This window comes from Drosophila suzukii, chromosome X (genome assembly GCF_043229965.1).
Source record: "Drosophila suzukii chromosome X, CBGP_Dsuzu_IsoJpt1.0, whole genome shotgun sequence".
NCBI lineage: Eukaryota > Metazoa > Arthropoda > Insecta > Diptera > Drosophilidae > Drosophila > Drosophila suzukii.
The window spans coordinates 7,952,333-7,967,315 of NC_092084.1; the positions used below are offsets into that span (position 1 = coordinate 7,952,333).

The 14,983-nt window shown below is 38.1% G+C and overlaps 1 protein-coding gene across 1 annotated transcript in view; it reads right to left on the reverse strand.

The window, feature by feature from the left end:
* Positions 1-8,701: 8,701 nt before the first annotated feature.
* The window catches only part of LOC108016991 (uncharacterized), a 48,346-nt gene continuing 42,064 nt past the window's right edge, over positions 8,702-14,983 (reverse strand). The window contains exons 2-6 of the mRNA XM_017083939.4: positions 12,151-12,207; positions 11,893-12,090; positions 10,946-11,139; positions 10,596-10,692; positions 8,702-9,067 (exon numbers count right to left, since the gene is read on the reverse strand). Of these exons, the coding sequence (XP_016939428.2) occupies positions 8,910-9,067; positions 10,596-10,692; positions 10,946-11,139; positions 11,893-12,090; positions 12,151-12,207 (704 nt within the window). The 3' untranslated portion in view covers positions 8,702-8,909. The remainder of the gene's footprint in view (positions 9,068-10,595; positions 10,693-10,945; positions 11,140-11,892; positions 12,091-12,150; positions 12,208-14,983) is intronic.

Sequence of the window (14,983 nt, forward strand, 5' to 3'; positions counted from 1 at the left end):
ATTTTTTGTAAGGGGGTACATCGGTTATTTTTGGGATGCTAATTTTGGTCGAAAATACTCATTTTTTAGTGGTTTTTCAGTCGTAGTTTAGCCAAATCAAGGCGTACAGCTAAATGACCGACTGTTTTGAGCAGCTTTCTACAAATGCTATCGATTCCTATCACTTTAAGGAACATTTATTTTTTGACCCAATTTCTCATTTTTTGTAAGGGGGTACATCGGTTATTTTTGGGATGCTAATTTTGGTCGAAAATACTCATTTTTTAGTGGTTTTTCAGTCGTAGTTTAGCCAAATCAAGGCGTACAGCTAAATGACCGACTGTTTTGAGCAGCTTTCTACAAATGCTATCGATTCCTATCACTTTAAGGAACATTTATTTTTTGACCCAATTTCTCATTTTTTGTAAGGGGGTACATCGTTTATTTTTGGAATTCAGATTTTGGTCAAAAATACTCATTTTTTAGTGGTTTTTCAGTCGTAGTTTAGCCAAATCAAGGCGTACAGCTAAAAGACCGACTGTTTTGAGCAGCTTTCTACAAATGCTATCGATTCCAATCACTTTAAGGAACATTTATTTTTTGACCCATTTTTGCATTTTTTGTAAGGGGGTGCATCGGTTATTTTTGGGATTCTAATTTTGGTCGAAAATACTCATTTTTTAGTGGTTTTTCAGTCGTAGTTTAGCCAAATCAAGGCGTACAGCTAAATGACCGACTGTTTTGAGCAGCTTTCTACAAATGCTATCGATTCCTATCACTTTAAGGAACATTTATTTTTTGACCCAATTTCTCATTTTTTGTAAGGGGGTACATCGTTTATTTTTGGAATTCAGATTTTGGTCAAAAATACTAATTTTTTAGTGGTTTTTCAGTCGTAGTTTAGCCAAATCAAGGCGTACAGCTAAAAGACCGACTGTTTTGAGCAGCTTTCTACAAATGCTATCGATTCCAATCACTTTAAGGAACATTTATTTTTTGACCCATTTTTGCATTTTTTGTAAGGGGGTGCATCGGTTATTTTTGGGATTCTAATTTTGGTCGAAAATACTCATTTTTTAGTGGTTTTTCAGTCGTAGTTTAGCCAAATCAAGGCGTACAGCTAAAAGACCGACTGTTTTGAGCAGCTTTCTACATATGCTATCGATTCCTATCACTTTAAGGAACATTTATTTTTTGACCCAATTTTGCATTTTTTGTAAGGGGGTACATCGTTTATTTTTGGAATTCAGATTTTGGTGAAAAATACTCATTTTTTAGTGGTTTTTCAGTCGTAGTTTAGCCAAATCAAGGCGTACAGCTAAATGACCGACTGTTTTGAGCAGCTTTCTACAAATGCTATCGATTCCTATCACTTTAAGGAACATTTATTTTTTGACCCAATTTCTCATTTTTTGTAAGGGGGTACATCGTTTATTTTTGGAATTCAGATTTTGGTCAAAAATACTCATTTTTTAGTGGTTTTTCAGTCGTAGTTTAGCCAAATCAAGGCGTACAGCTAAAAGACCGACTGTTTTGAGCAGCTTTCTACAAATGCTATCGATTCCAATCACTTTAAGGAACATTTATTTTTTGACCCATTTTTGTATTTTTTGTAAGGGGGTACATCGTTTATTTTTGGAATTCAGATTTTGGTCAAAAATACTCATTTTTTAGTGGTTTTTCAGTCGTAGTTTAGCCAAATCAAGGCGTACAGCTAAAAGACCGACTGTTTTGAGCAGCTTTCTACAAATGCTATCGAATCCTATCACTTTAAGGAACATTTATTTTTTGACCCAATTTCTCATTTTTTGTAAGGGGGTACATCGGTTATTTTTGGGATTCTAATTTTGGTCGAAAATACTCATTTTTTAGTGGTTTTTCCGCCGTAATTTAGCCAAATCAAGGCGTACAGCTAAAAGACCGACTGTTTTGAGCAGCTTTCTACATATGCTATCGATTCCTATCACTTTAAGGAACATTTATTTTTTGACCCAATTTCTCATTTTTTGTAAGGGGGTACATCGTTTATTTTTGGAATTCAGATTTTGGTCAAAAATACTCATTTTTTAGTGGTTTTTCAGTCGTAGCTTAGCCAAATCATGGCGTACAGCTAAAAGACCGACTATTTTGAGCAGCTTTCTACAAATGCTATCGATTCCAATCACTTTAAGGAACATTTATTTTTTGACCCATTTTTGCATTTTTTTTAAGGGGGTACATCGTTTATTTTTGGAATTCAGATTTTGGTCAAAAATACTCATTTTTTAGTGGTTTTTCAGTCGTAGTTTAGCCAAATCAAGGCGTACAGCTAAATGACCGACTGTTTTGAGCAGCTTTTTACAAATGCTATCGATTCCTATCACTTTAAGGAACATTTATTTTTTGACCCAATTTCTCATTTTTTGTAAGGGGGTACATCGGTTATTTTTGGGATGCTAATTTTGGTCGAAAATACTCATTTTTTAGTGGTTTTTCAGTCGAAGTTTAGCCAAATCAAGGCGTACAGCTAAAAGACCGACTGTTTTGAGCAGCTTTCTACATATGCTATCGATTCCTATCACTTTAAGGAACATTTATTTTTTGACCCAATTTCTCATTTTTTGTAAGGGGGTACATCGTTTATTTTTGGAATTCAGATTTTGGTCAAAAATACTCATTTTTTAGTGGTTTTTCAGTCGTAGTTTAGCCAAATCAAGGCGTACAGCTAAAAGACCGACTGTTTTGAGCAGCTTTCTACAAATGCTATCGATTCCTATCATTTTAAGGAACATTTATTTTTTGACCCATTTTCTCATTTTTTGTAAGGGGGTACATCGTTTATTTTTGGAATTCAGATTTTGGTCAAAAATACTCATTTTTTAGTGGTTTTTCAGTCGTAGTTTAGCCAAATCAAGGCGTACAGCTAAAAGACCGACTGTTTTGAGCAGCTTTCTACAAATGCTATCGATTCCAATCACTTTAAGGAACATTTATTTTTTGACCCATTTTTGCATTTTTTGTAAGGGGGTGCATCGGTTATTTTTGGGATTCTAATTTTGGTCGAAAATACTCATTTTTTAGTGGTTTTTCAGTCGTAGTTTAGCCAAATCAAGGCGTACAGCTAAAAGACCGACTGTTTTGAGCAGCTTTCTACAAATGCTATCGATTCCTATCATTTTAAGGAACATTTATTTTTTGACCCATTTTCTCATTTTTTGTAAGGGGGTACATCGTTTATTTTTGGAATTCAGATTTTGGTCAAAAATACTCATTTTTTAGTGGTTTTTCAGTCGTAGTTTAGCCAAATCAAGGCGTACAGCTAAAAGACCGACTGTTTTGAGCAGCTTTCTACAAATGCTATCGATTCCTATCACTTTAAGGAACATTTATTTTTTGACCCATTTTTGCATTTTTTGTAAGGGGGTGCATCGGTTATTTTTGGGATTCTAATTTTGGTCGAAAATACTCATTTTTTAGTGGTTTTTCAGTCGTAGTTTAGCCAAATCAAGGCGTACAGCTAAAAGACCGACTGTTTTGAGCAGCTTTCTACAAATGCTATCGATTCCAATCACTTTAAGGAACATTTATTTTTTGACCCATTTTTGCATTTTTTGTAAGGGGGTACATCGTTTATTTTTGGAATTCAGATTTTGGTCAAAAATACTCATTTTTTAGTGGTTTTTCAGTCGTAGTTTAGCCAAATCAAGGCGTACAGCTAAAAGACCGACTGTTTTGAGCAGCTTTCTACAAATGCTATCGATTCCTATCACTTTAAGGAACATTTATTTTTTGACCCAATTTCTCATTTTTTGTAAGGGGGTACATCGGTTATTTTTGGGATTCTAATTTTGGTCGAAAATACTCATTTTTTAGTGGTTTTTCAGTCGTAGTTTAGCCAAATCAAGGCGTACAGCTAAAAGACCGACTGTTTTGAGCAGCTTTCTACAAATGCTATCGATTCCTATCACTTTAAGGAACATTTATTTTTTGACCCAATTTCTCATTTTTTGTAAGGGGGTACATCGTTTATTTTTGGAATTCAGATTTTGGTCAAAAATACTCATTTTTTAGTGGTTTTTCAGTCGTAGTTTAGCCAAATCAAGGCGTACAGCTAAAAGACCGACTGTTTTGAGCAGCTTTCTACAAATGCTATCGATTCCAATCACTTTAAGGAACATTTATTTTTTGACCCATTTTTGTATTTTTTGTAAGGGGGTACATCGTTTATTTTTGGAATTCAGATTTTGGTCAAAAATACTCATTTTTTAGTGGTTTTTCAGTCGTAGTTTAGCCAAATCAAGGCGTACAGCTAAAAGACCGACTGTTTTGAGCAGCTTTCTACAAATGCTATCGATTCCTATCACTTTAAGGAACATTTATTTTTTTACCCATTTTTGCATTTTTTGTAAGGGGGTACATCGTTTATTTTTGGAATTCAGATTTTGGTCAAAAATACTCATTTTTTAGTTGTTTTTCAGTCGTAGTTTAGCCAAATCAAGGCGTTCACCTAAAAGTCTGACTGTTTTTAGTAGTTAACGACGTGGGCTAAGAATCTCCACCACTTTTCCGTGAAATCTTTTTTGTTCATTTACTTTGGAATTTTATAATACAAATTGAAATAAAATATATTACAAACTCGTAGTAATGCCTTAAAAGTCTTTGCTAGTAATGAGCATTAGAAACTAGATCAAGTAACCTCTTGTATGATATTTAGTAAAACAATGTGTATTTTTGTAAAACCGTAAGTGTGCGATGGCCACTGCTGGATTTTATAGTTATCATTAAGAGACATAGTGCGGATTTGTTACCCAAAAAATAGTGTATTATCGTAATCGTAAATTTTTTTTATTATGACTTCTATCTCAAAAGTTTAAAACCAATTAGGGTAGTACAATAAAATGCATTAGAGGGCGAAAATCCGGCACGACAGACGACGCTTTTTTGGACCATCTAAAATTCTTATTTACGTTTATGACCGCCGGCATCAAAATAAAACTGCAGCAATTAAAGTGATCGCTCATGTGGGAGTCGCTGGAAAAGTCAGGAAAAGTCGGTGAAAGCCAGTGCTGGCACTGAAAATTTTATGCGGCTGCCGAGGGACAAAAGGAAAAATGAGGAAATGGCAATGGCAATGGCAACTGGAGAAAGGGGAAAGCGGAGAAAAGGAATTGCAAGTGCGCAATAGCTGTGTGTTCTATGTGTCCTGTGTGTCCTTGCAACAGAACGAAGACGCCGCCGAGAGTTGGGGGCGCTGAAGGCATCCGGCGTTTGTGCCCACAACAATTGCTGACGTGTGGATGCTGGCTCTGAAATGCCATCTAAATGTCTCTCAGTGGACAAATCTAAGATAACGAAGAAGGAGCGCCAAATTGAAAAGCAAAAAACATCACGCTGCGTTTTAGGAAAAGCTATAAACTGGATTAATATATTTCGTAAAAGTTCTGTAATTTTTACAAAACCATAGACAATACTTATAAAATTTGATTGGGAAATATTTGGGTTGTTGAAATTTATTCATTTAAAAGTGTTTTATTAACAGAAATCATTCATATGTATACAATGTATCTATCTTTAAAAATCACCCGCTGCAGAAAACACAAACTTTCCTTCGTTACAGTATCCTTCTTATAAAGTTTATGTCCCTGGCTCCAAAATATCAAAGGCAATTAAGTGCTGGCCTGACCCACAAGTCCATAAATCTGAAACGACCCTTAAAAGAAAGAAAAAAAAAGCATTATACTAAGCGTTTTTGATTAGCCACTTGTGCTTAATTTTTAACGCAGCCTCCACGGCCATGTCAATCAATCTTTGACACACAATTGGCCGAGATTTGCATGGCCTCGTTGGCCATTTTGCATTTGCTCCATGGGTCCTGTCCCCAAATGGGATCCCCAGAATGGATGTGGTCGTGTGCCTGAAATTAATTCACATTGTCATGCAGATTCCGCTCCCTTCGCCTTTGTCATCGTTAAACGTTTTGCAGATTAGGCTCTAGTCGAATGTTCATAATTTTGGCCAAATTGTGAGTGTGGTAACAATGTTCATGGCATTTTTATGGGGTGGTCCTGTTTTTTTATGCGCTGACACCGCTGAAATTCTTGTTAAATAAGCAATATCTTTGCAAGTCGTTTATGATATTAGCACTTTGGTATTAATTGGTTTTCATATTTTAGTAAGTACAGGGAGTATTACTTTAAGTATCTTTTAAATATCTTAACTATTACTCACAAGAAACTGAAATCGTAGATGTTGGGCTAAAGTAAATACAAACTTTCCACTTTATGTTTATTTTTAACTGCCACAACTTGTCGAACCTTCGATTGTAGCAGCTTAATAAAACACTTGCTCTTTTTTTGGTCAAGTCAGATGGTGTAAGATCGACATTTTCCAGTAAAACGGTCACAATCTATAAAACCCCTCCCAAGGAGTGTCGTTTGGTTTTCTGGCAAGCTGCAGATTCTGGGACGAAAAGGGGGTGGTGGTGTTTGATTTGTGGCCCGCGGCGGCGACAAGGTCGTTCTTCTCCTCTTTCCCTTGCTGCACTTAAAGTTCCAGTTCCAGTGATGACACAATTGCCTACTTCAAAACGGCCAAGTTCAGAAAGTCAAAAAATTGTAAAGGTTTTAAGACATTTGTTTGGTAAATTTCGTTGGAATCAAAGTAATGTTTGCAAAGTACATTTATAAGGTACCATTTTTTCTCTTTCTTCGCAATTTAAAAAGCCCCAAAACATGTGAAAAACATTTTGTTTTAATATTTGTTTGATTTGGTTAAAAGAGGGTTGAAAATGGCCATAAGCGCAGCTCTGTTGCCATCATAAATCGCCTGCACTTGAACCCGATGGCCGAGATGGCCAGACATGGAATGGCTTCCGTTTATTGGCCCCACCACCATGCTTCCCTTTCGGCCATTTACGCGTCTTTTTCTGGCCGTCTTGTCAAATGTGTTTATGGCCAGAGCGCCATTCGAAACCCCACCAAAAAGCAAGCCAAACCAATCGAACCGCCGTCGTGCGACGACATCTGTGAAATGTTGCCCGTTTATGGGAAACCAGCGTGGGGTGACCCCAATTTACTTCGGCCAAATCCGAGTTATTAAGAGTCGAAAGCAAATAGCTTTATACTTTATTGCACGCCCACATACCATAAACACTTCAGTCAAAACATTAAAAAGAACATCTGTCCGTTAAGTGGGTCCTAACTCAATTCGGCCTTATAAACATGGCAGTCAGTCAAAGTTAAAGGGTCGAACCTAAATGAATTTAAATTTTCTTTTATCTTTAGTCCCTGCAACTAAAAGGGTTCCCACAAAAACACCTGCTTCGCTTCAAATATAATTTTTAATCGAATTCATCAAAATGTATATAATTGTTTTTGGTTTTATACATACATGTATATATATTTTATGTATACATAGTTTAGTTTTTGATATATTACACAAGTGTATATATAATTGGTTTTGCTCAGGCCTTGTAAATATTGTAAACAAGTTAATTAAACATTAATATTCAACAATTCGTTTTTCTTTTGTTTTCTGAGTTGTGAGGAAAACTGTCTGACTGTGTGAGTTATCGTTAAGTTGAGGTTATAATTCTATAGTTTTGGTAAAGTGTACATTGATCCACATATTTGCCACTAGACTTTTTTGGTAGAGACTTACACACATCTGTAGTTATCTTAGGTCTAAAGTATAATTCTCAGCTTTGGTTTAGTTTACTTCGATCTGGATGGGTTTTTGGTTTTGCAGGTCCCCAGGAGACCCAAGGAATTTAAAGCTTTCGTTAGTTAGTTGTTCATTTTCCACACCATTCTATTATTTTTTATCCCCTACCCTCGTTTTCCGCTCCATCTGCATACAATTTCCATAATTTTCTTGTTTTGTTGGTCGAAATTACTTAAGTTACGATACATTTAAAAGTGCAATACAGAGGTGCTGAGAAAACATGTAGATTCTGAAACTTTGGTCAAGTTTGGAGTTGTATGCTGATCGGGTTTTGAGCTTTGGGCTTACAAACTAAAGAGTTTCGCGGATACATTTATTTACTTTACGTGTATACATATGTTTATTTAACAATTTGCTCTGGCATCCAATATTGTGTAGTAGGAGAAACACGCTAGAATAATCGGGTTATAGGTATAGACTACGTTGAGTAACACTGGATAGGGCTAAGAATACGCTAAGATAGATACTTCTACATATTTTCGGTATATTTAGCTGATAATTTGTTGTGTTAGGTGGTCCTAAATAAAATTGACTCAAATTGACTCTGTGCCAGCACAGAAATAAATATGTGTGCGACAGAGATAGTTAGGAAATGGCATAGAGTTAGTTGTGAGTGGTAAATATAAGTAGTTGCAAATATTGGACAGTGCTAATCCACCTATCATTCCTTGCTCCCTCAATTGCAGACACCCGAATATAAAAGAAAAACCGCATTTTTACTACCACTCAATCCACTATCTTCTAGTGCTTAAAATATTTTTCGAAAATTTCTTGTATTTGTTTGTCTTTGAAAATCATTTGAGTTTTAAAATCGCCGGCGTTGCTGTCAAAAAGTATGCTTTTAATGTTTGCTTACACAAGCGACAGGCACAGCTAATGGGAAAAATTGTACTGCCTGCTTTTGGGCACGCGGACTAGCGCTTTCAAAACTCTCAAATAAGAATTTCTCCAGCTATTTTATAAATTATATTTTAGACCCCAGAAATCGGTAAGGACTTAAAAGCAATTGAGAAGGCGCTGTGAAAAGTTGAACGTTAGGAAATATTTTGTAGCATACTCTTGGGCGCCTTACCAGGTGATTTCAGACCATTTGGGACTTGCGTGCCCTCCTGCGACATTTCATTTAAAACACTCGAAGAACATGGACCTCACACGCGCACTCACACCTCGACGACTTACACACTGACTGTCTCCCATGGAAACCTAACCATGGGACTCCCCCTGGAGTTCTACACCTGCTCGGCGCTCTCGTCCAGAACCATGGAGTGCAGGTCCATCGCCGACCGGGTCTTCCTCGGAGGCCTCGGCATTAAGTAGTGACTGGTGGTGGCCCCCACAAACACCGAGTTCTGGCGGGGACGCGACGCCGAAACATGCGAGGCGTAACCTGGAAACAGACGAATTAATGGATAATGGTTCAGTTACGGGATGAATTAGTGGTCGGGGGTCACACAATCAGCAGGGCATGAATTTCCTCTAGGTATGTAAGAGTGTGGTCGGTATAAGAGTTCGACGTCTTAAGGTCTACCCATAGGAATTTAATGTACAATTGTACTCACTATACTAATGGAACTGTTTAGTGCAAAGTAGTTTTAATTGATGTGCAATCTATTTTCCATTTGCAAAATACCAAATTGATGGGCAGCATGTGTGGCTTGTTCGGTTCAATTTATTCGTAATTTGTAGGTCACCATCCTTCACAGTTCGTGTCACGTGCTGCTCGTTGCCTTCTGCGATTGGGGAATCCCCTCGAGCGGCGCTGTCCTGACTCAACTTAATAGACTTTCCGCTACGGAACCAAGGTCTCAACTCAGCATTTCCACCGCCTCGCCCCCTGCAGATATGCCTACATTATCATCAGCCCCATCACCATTTTCATGCACAGAAAGAAATTAGTTTCGAGGTATATTTTTTCCTAATTTAAGTAAAATCATTTAGAAATTTTGTATCTACAAAAAATATATTATTTTTAGACCAGAAATATTTACTTATTTATTTCGCAATAGTTGTTATATTTTTTCTACTACTAAAATTTCTCTTTGTGCACACTTTCTCTTGCATGTTTTATGTGCGTATCTTAATCACGGGCCGCTTGTCTTCCTGTCCGTGTGTTCCCTGCATTTCCACGAGATTTAATTGCTCAGCTCTGGGGGGATGTGGATGTGAATCTGAATCTGGAGGAGATGAGGATGTGGACTCCTGTGTGGAGAGCAAAAAATCCCCAGCCAGCAGGGGCATTAAAATTGTATTGTTATTTGCTTTCACTTGCGCTCCGCTGCCTTCGCTCAGCGGGCAACTTAATTGTCTGGCAACTCATTAAAAAAAAGCGTCCTAGTATCGAGATGCTAAAGGGGCGGTAAAGTGACTACAACTAAATGCTGTATTTACCAGCTAGTGGGGGCGTGGCCCTCGGGGGGCGGTGGCATTAATGAACGCTTCGAATGGCGCACATTACGCATAAGTATTTCGACTTTGTTGGGGAGGAAGGGTCGTGAGGGATTACTACGAAAGCTGGAGGGGCTTGGCAGTGAGAACAGATGTCTGCATATGTTAACCAGTTCATTAAATTCAAGTGCGACTAAGCTGAGCCATATGGTATTCGAGGGGGGAATGAATTTCAACTGATTTGATTTGTTATTACCCCAAACTAAAACATAACTATATATGATCCATACTACTCTTAAAAGTCCTTTGCCTTTTCTATCACTTCTTTTTTTTTACATAAAATACATTTTGTTCCACTGTGCCGCTCTTGGCGACGCACAAAAGTATGCAGTACAAGTTGCGGATACTTTGAGCTCGATGGATGTTCGATTTTAATTGCATTCGGGGAGGATTCTAGGGGGATCATTGGAAGGTGGTATGGGGGTGGTGCTGAAGGGGTGGGCGTTTAAAGGACAAAATGACGTACGTACCCTTGGCATACATGTTGGGATTATAGGCCGCAAATTGACACGTCGGCATATTGAGATTGTGCACCATGCCCATCGACATTCGCGACACGGAGGAGCGCTGAAAAAGTTAAATATGTTTATGTAACGAATATTAAATAAAAAGAATTTTTATAAATAACATGAAACTATATGGTGAAATTGCTAGAAATTTTGTATGTCTCTTCCAAAGGTGTGGAAAAGTATGCTTCAATATAATTTTTCTATATTCCATATAAGTTGAAGCATACTTTAAGACACCATTAAAAATTCCTATGGAAATGCTGCGGAATCTCAGAATAAGTTGGCTTGCAAAACCAAAGCCTTGAGCTCACCTGGTGTGTGGTGACTGCATCCAAATCGACCAGTGGACAGGAACTGCGATGCTGCTGCTGGAACTTGGGCTGATACGGCTCCAGCATCCGGATCTTGCCCCATCGGTTGAAGAAGAGCATGATGGCGCCCACCCAGAGCACCAGGACCAGGCCCACAATCAGGACCTCTTCGGTGCGCACAATGATCTTTGGTCCTGCAAGATTACGGTCACATGCAATTTGTTTATTTGTCTTCGATGTAAGCAGACGACTTCTACCTTTCGCCATAAACATTATGGATTTGTTTGGATTGTAAACTGGTCGCACGTAGCGCACGTAAATAACTCAAGAGTCAGACTCGAATTCAATTATCGGCGACGTGAAATCTCGGCGATAAACAAATGGATTGTGACTGCGATTGGTTAGGGAAATGGGATTTGGCAATGGGATTTATTAAGCAGCCGAATCGGCATCTTTAGCCCGGCCAAAGCCAGCCAGGGGATTTATTTTATATTTCCAGGTGTTTTCGAATTGCGCGAGTGCCAGGAAAATTCAATATTTCCAAAGGGGATGTACAAACGGCTGCATGTGTAGCATATCCTTGGAAAATTGTTATTCCGCGAGTGGAAACACCACTAATCTATGCTCATTTGAGATTGGTTATTACCAAATTACGAGGGATTTATTTTAGCCACGGGAATAACAGTTTATTTAAAGGCACATGCACCAGATACCATAAATCTGTCAAGTAAGGTGGATAAAGTATAAAAAATAGTTTCGAATTGTTTGACAGCTTTTGTTATTAACTATAATCAAAACTCAACCAATTTTGCAGCTGAAACATTTTAGCGGCACTAAAAATACTATAAAATTTCTAACGCACTCAAAATATGATGACTTGGTTTAAATTCAGTGTTCTCAAATTATATTTTCCCATCAAAAATCCTACAAAGAGGGATAGAACCCACCTGTTTCCACGGTGGTGGCATTGGAGGCTCCTGTTGTGGCACCTGTTGTGAATCCCTCCTGGTCCTCCTGGCTGCCCAGTTCCCCGATATAATCCTCGCTGCCATTTGAGGAGGCCGAGGACGATGAGGGCGGCGAAATGGGAGCGGTTTGTTCGACCTCGACTAGGAAATTGGTGCCCCGCCATCCAGAGCCCCATTCTGTGGTGATTCAATGCAACATATTATATACAAATCAGTCACTTTCCATCCTTAGCTCACCTTCAGACAGACTTGCTGTAGTGGTTACCTCCTCGGCAAAAACCTCCAGATGCACAACTGAAATGAGATTAAAGGAGGACCAGCATTAGAACCATTTTATATGTTTAATCATAAATCAGACAAACCAGCAAAATCAGTTTTACTATAAACTAGCCCAACTAATTCGATTATTATATCATCACTTAAATGCTTTCCCATGTCAACAGATTTTGTAAACTTTAAAAGAAAATCAACAAAGAAACTTGATACAAGAAGGAGAAGCATTTCAAAGTCAACTTGTGTTTGTGTGGCAAGTGGCAGCTCGGAAAATATTATCCCACGCGTTCTCGGAAAAGCGGACATCGCCAAGGAAATGTGCTTGGAAAATGCAATAAACACTCTGCAAACAGATTTGATGGCCGAGGAATTATGCCAAGTTTTGCACTTGAAAATTCCCTCCATTATGCAATCGTAGAGCACTTAAAGTATCCTATATGGCCATGCTTATCCCCAGATGATTGCTTAGAAGGGCGGAAGTGGGGTTAGTGGTTCGAGGTCAGTGGTGTTGGGGTTGTAATGTTCGTGTGGGGGTGTCAAGGATGAAGTTTTCCAGACGCTGACGTCGGAGAAAGTTTGACTAAAGTGCTGCGACTGCGTTTCTCACCCGAGCATATGCAAATGTGGGTGGAACAGGTCTGGGCAGCCACCTCCACATCCTACACCCACATCCATCTCACACCCAAGACGAGCAAACTTTCCTTAGTTATTTAGTGCATTAAAAGTTCGCTAAAAAAGTGGGGATCGCAGGCGAAAACCTTGACGTTGAAGTGTGTGTCTGGGTATTGCGATGATAAATGTGCCAAAAAGGGCCCGGGTTCCAAATGATTGCTGGAAGCAACCCAAAAACCACCCGACCAAGAACCACAACAACCACAGAGACCATCACTAAGTCTGCGAACAGGTGGGGTCCTCGACCACCTCTGAAATCCTCCTGAAAGTGCTGATGATACAGTTGAAACATATGTCACATAGTTTTATTTATCAGTGTTTTATAACTATTAAGAACTCTTGATTTAATAGATTCCAGAAAATTTAAAAGGCCTTATAAAAGGAAACCTTAAAAAATCCAAGACTTCCTTATTAGATACTTATTATAAAAAACCCAATATGTTGGTTAAAAACAACTTTCGATAGGTTTCATACATTTTAAAGGGTTTATACTTAAAGAAAACTTCCATATTATATTTTTACAAGTTGTAATGCACCTAAAAGTTATATTTAATCAAAGTAGACCAAACTATTTTTTGGTAAAAAATTAAAACTTTTTCAAATCTAAAATTAAATAAGTCTGGTAATAAAATATATTGTTTCATAATTTTTTTCCTGTGTAGCCAGTGAGAGCAAAAAAAAAGTGCCATGAAATAGGGGGAAACGGAATGGGTCATTAGGTCGGCCAGTCAGCCTGTTAGGCAAACGACCTTGAAAGTGTTTAGCGCCCAGCTGACACCACCACCCCAACCCCTTGGAGCCTGGGAGCTGGTCCACCCTTGAACTATTTATTTAGTTGCTTCATTTGCCTAATTTGCTTAATTACATGTGTTCGACGCGATGGGCTCAAATCTATGCCCGAAATGAGCTAATTAACATGCGCAAATTATACGCAATTCCCACAGGGATAAGTACAAAGGATGTGCCATAAAATGAGGGGATTTTCCGGCGAAGCGAGCGGGGAAAAACAACCTTACTATCTGCAGAATTTCCCCGTAATTTATGAATGAAAAGCGAGTGAGAAAGAAAAAAAAAACAGACACTGTAATGAACTGGGAAAGTGTAATAAAAATCATATTAGGTGGAGAGCGAGGGAAAAGGGTGAAGTGCAAAAACCGGATGGGAAAATCGCTGCAGGTAAGCCCAATCTGAATTTCTCTTCCTTTCTCGATTTTCCTCGCTTTCCCTTGCTTTTCCTTAAAGTGTGTGTGTGTGTGTGTCACCAGCTTGGAATTGGCCATTAAATGCTCATTAGAGTAAACAAACAACCCACAATAACAACGGCGGAATGCAATTTTAATAATCAGTAGCCGAGGCACAAAGGCCAGGATAAGATACACAAGACCAAGGATGAGAAAGGACGAGAAAGGACTTAGCCAGCCGGCAATTAACAAAAACATTTTGCGCAATTTGTGACTCACCAACTGGGGTTCTAGTTGCTTCCAGTTAGTCGGATGAGCAATGTGTCTGGAGCCAATTAAATATGGAACCATTCTTGAGGAGGAGAAACACTATTTGCATATACTTGAGCAGAACCCAGAACCAGACAGCCGGATAGATGAATTTAATTAATTTAACACAGCATTCGAAAGACGATATTAATGCGTTTGATAAATAAACCACAGCTCAGGGACGAGACACACTATACAGATTAAGCAGAAATAACCCTGTCAGTGCCATTCATTTAATTAGCATTAATTTCTGAATATCCAAATATTGCATTTACGTGACTCACTGGCCATGGAGATAAAATTACCAGTATGTTCACAGCATTCACTGAATGTATATGGCAAATTATCTCCAAGGATGTTGCAAACTATATAGTTATTCGTGGCAGTAATCATTTAATTAACAATATATTCCATGTACATAAATAATGCAATTTTATCACTAAGAAACTGGTTAGGAATATTGAACACCATTAGATTAAAATCTTAACATTTTAATAAATCCTTTTTAATAAGAAATAAAATACTAACGTAGTACATGTAACCAATATATTTAAGAGGAAAATTTGCAAATCAACAAGACTATTTTAAATACCTGGAAACCTAGATTAACAGCTTTCGAAGAAATCTCAATTAAA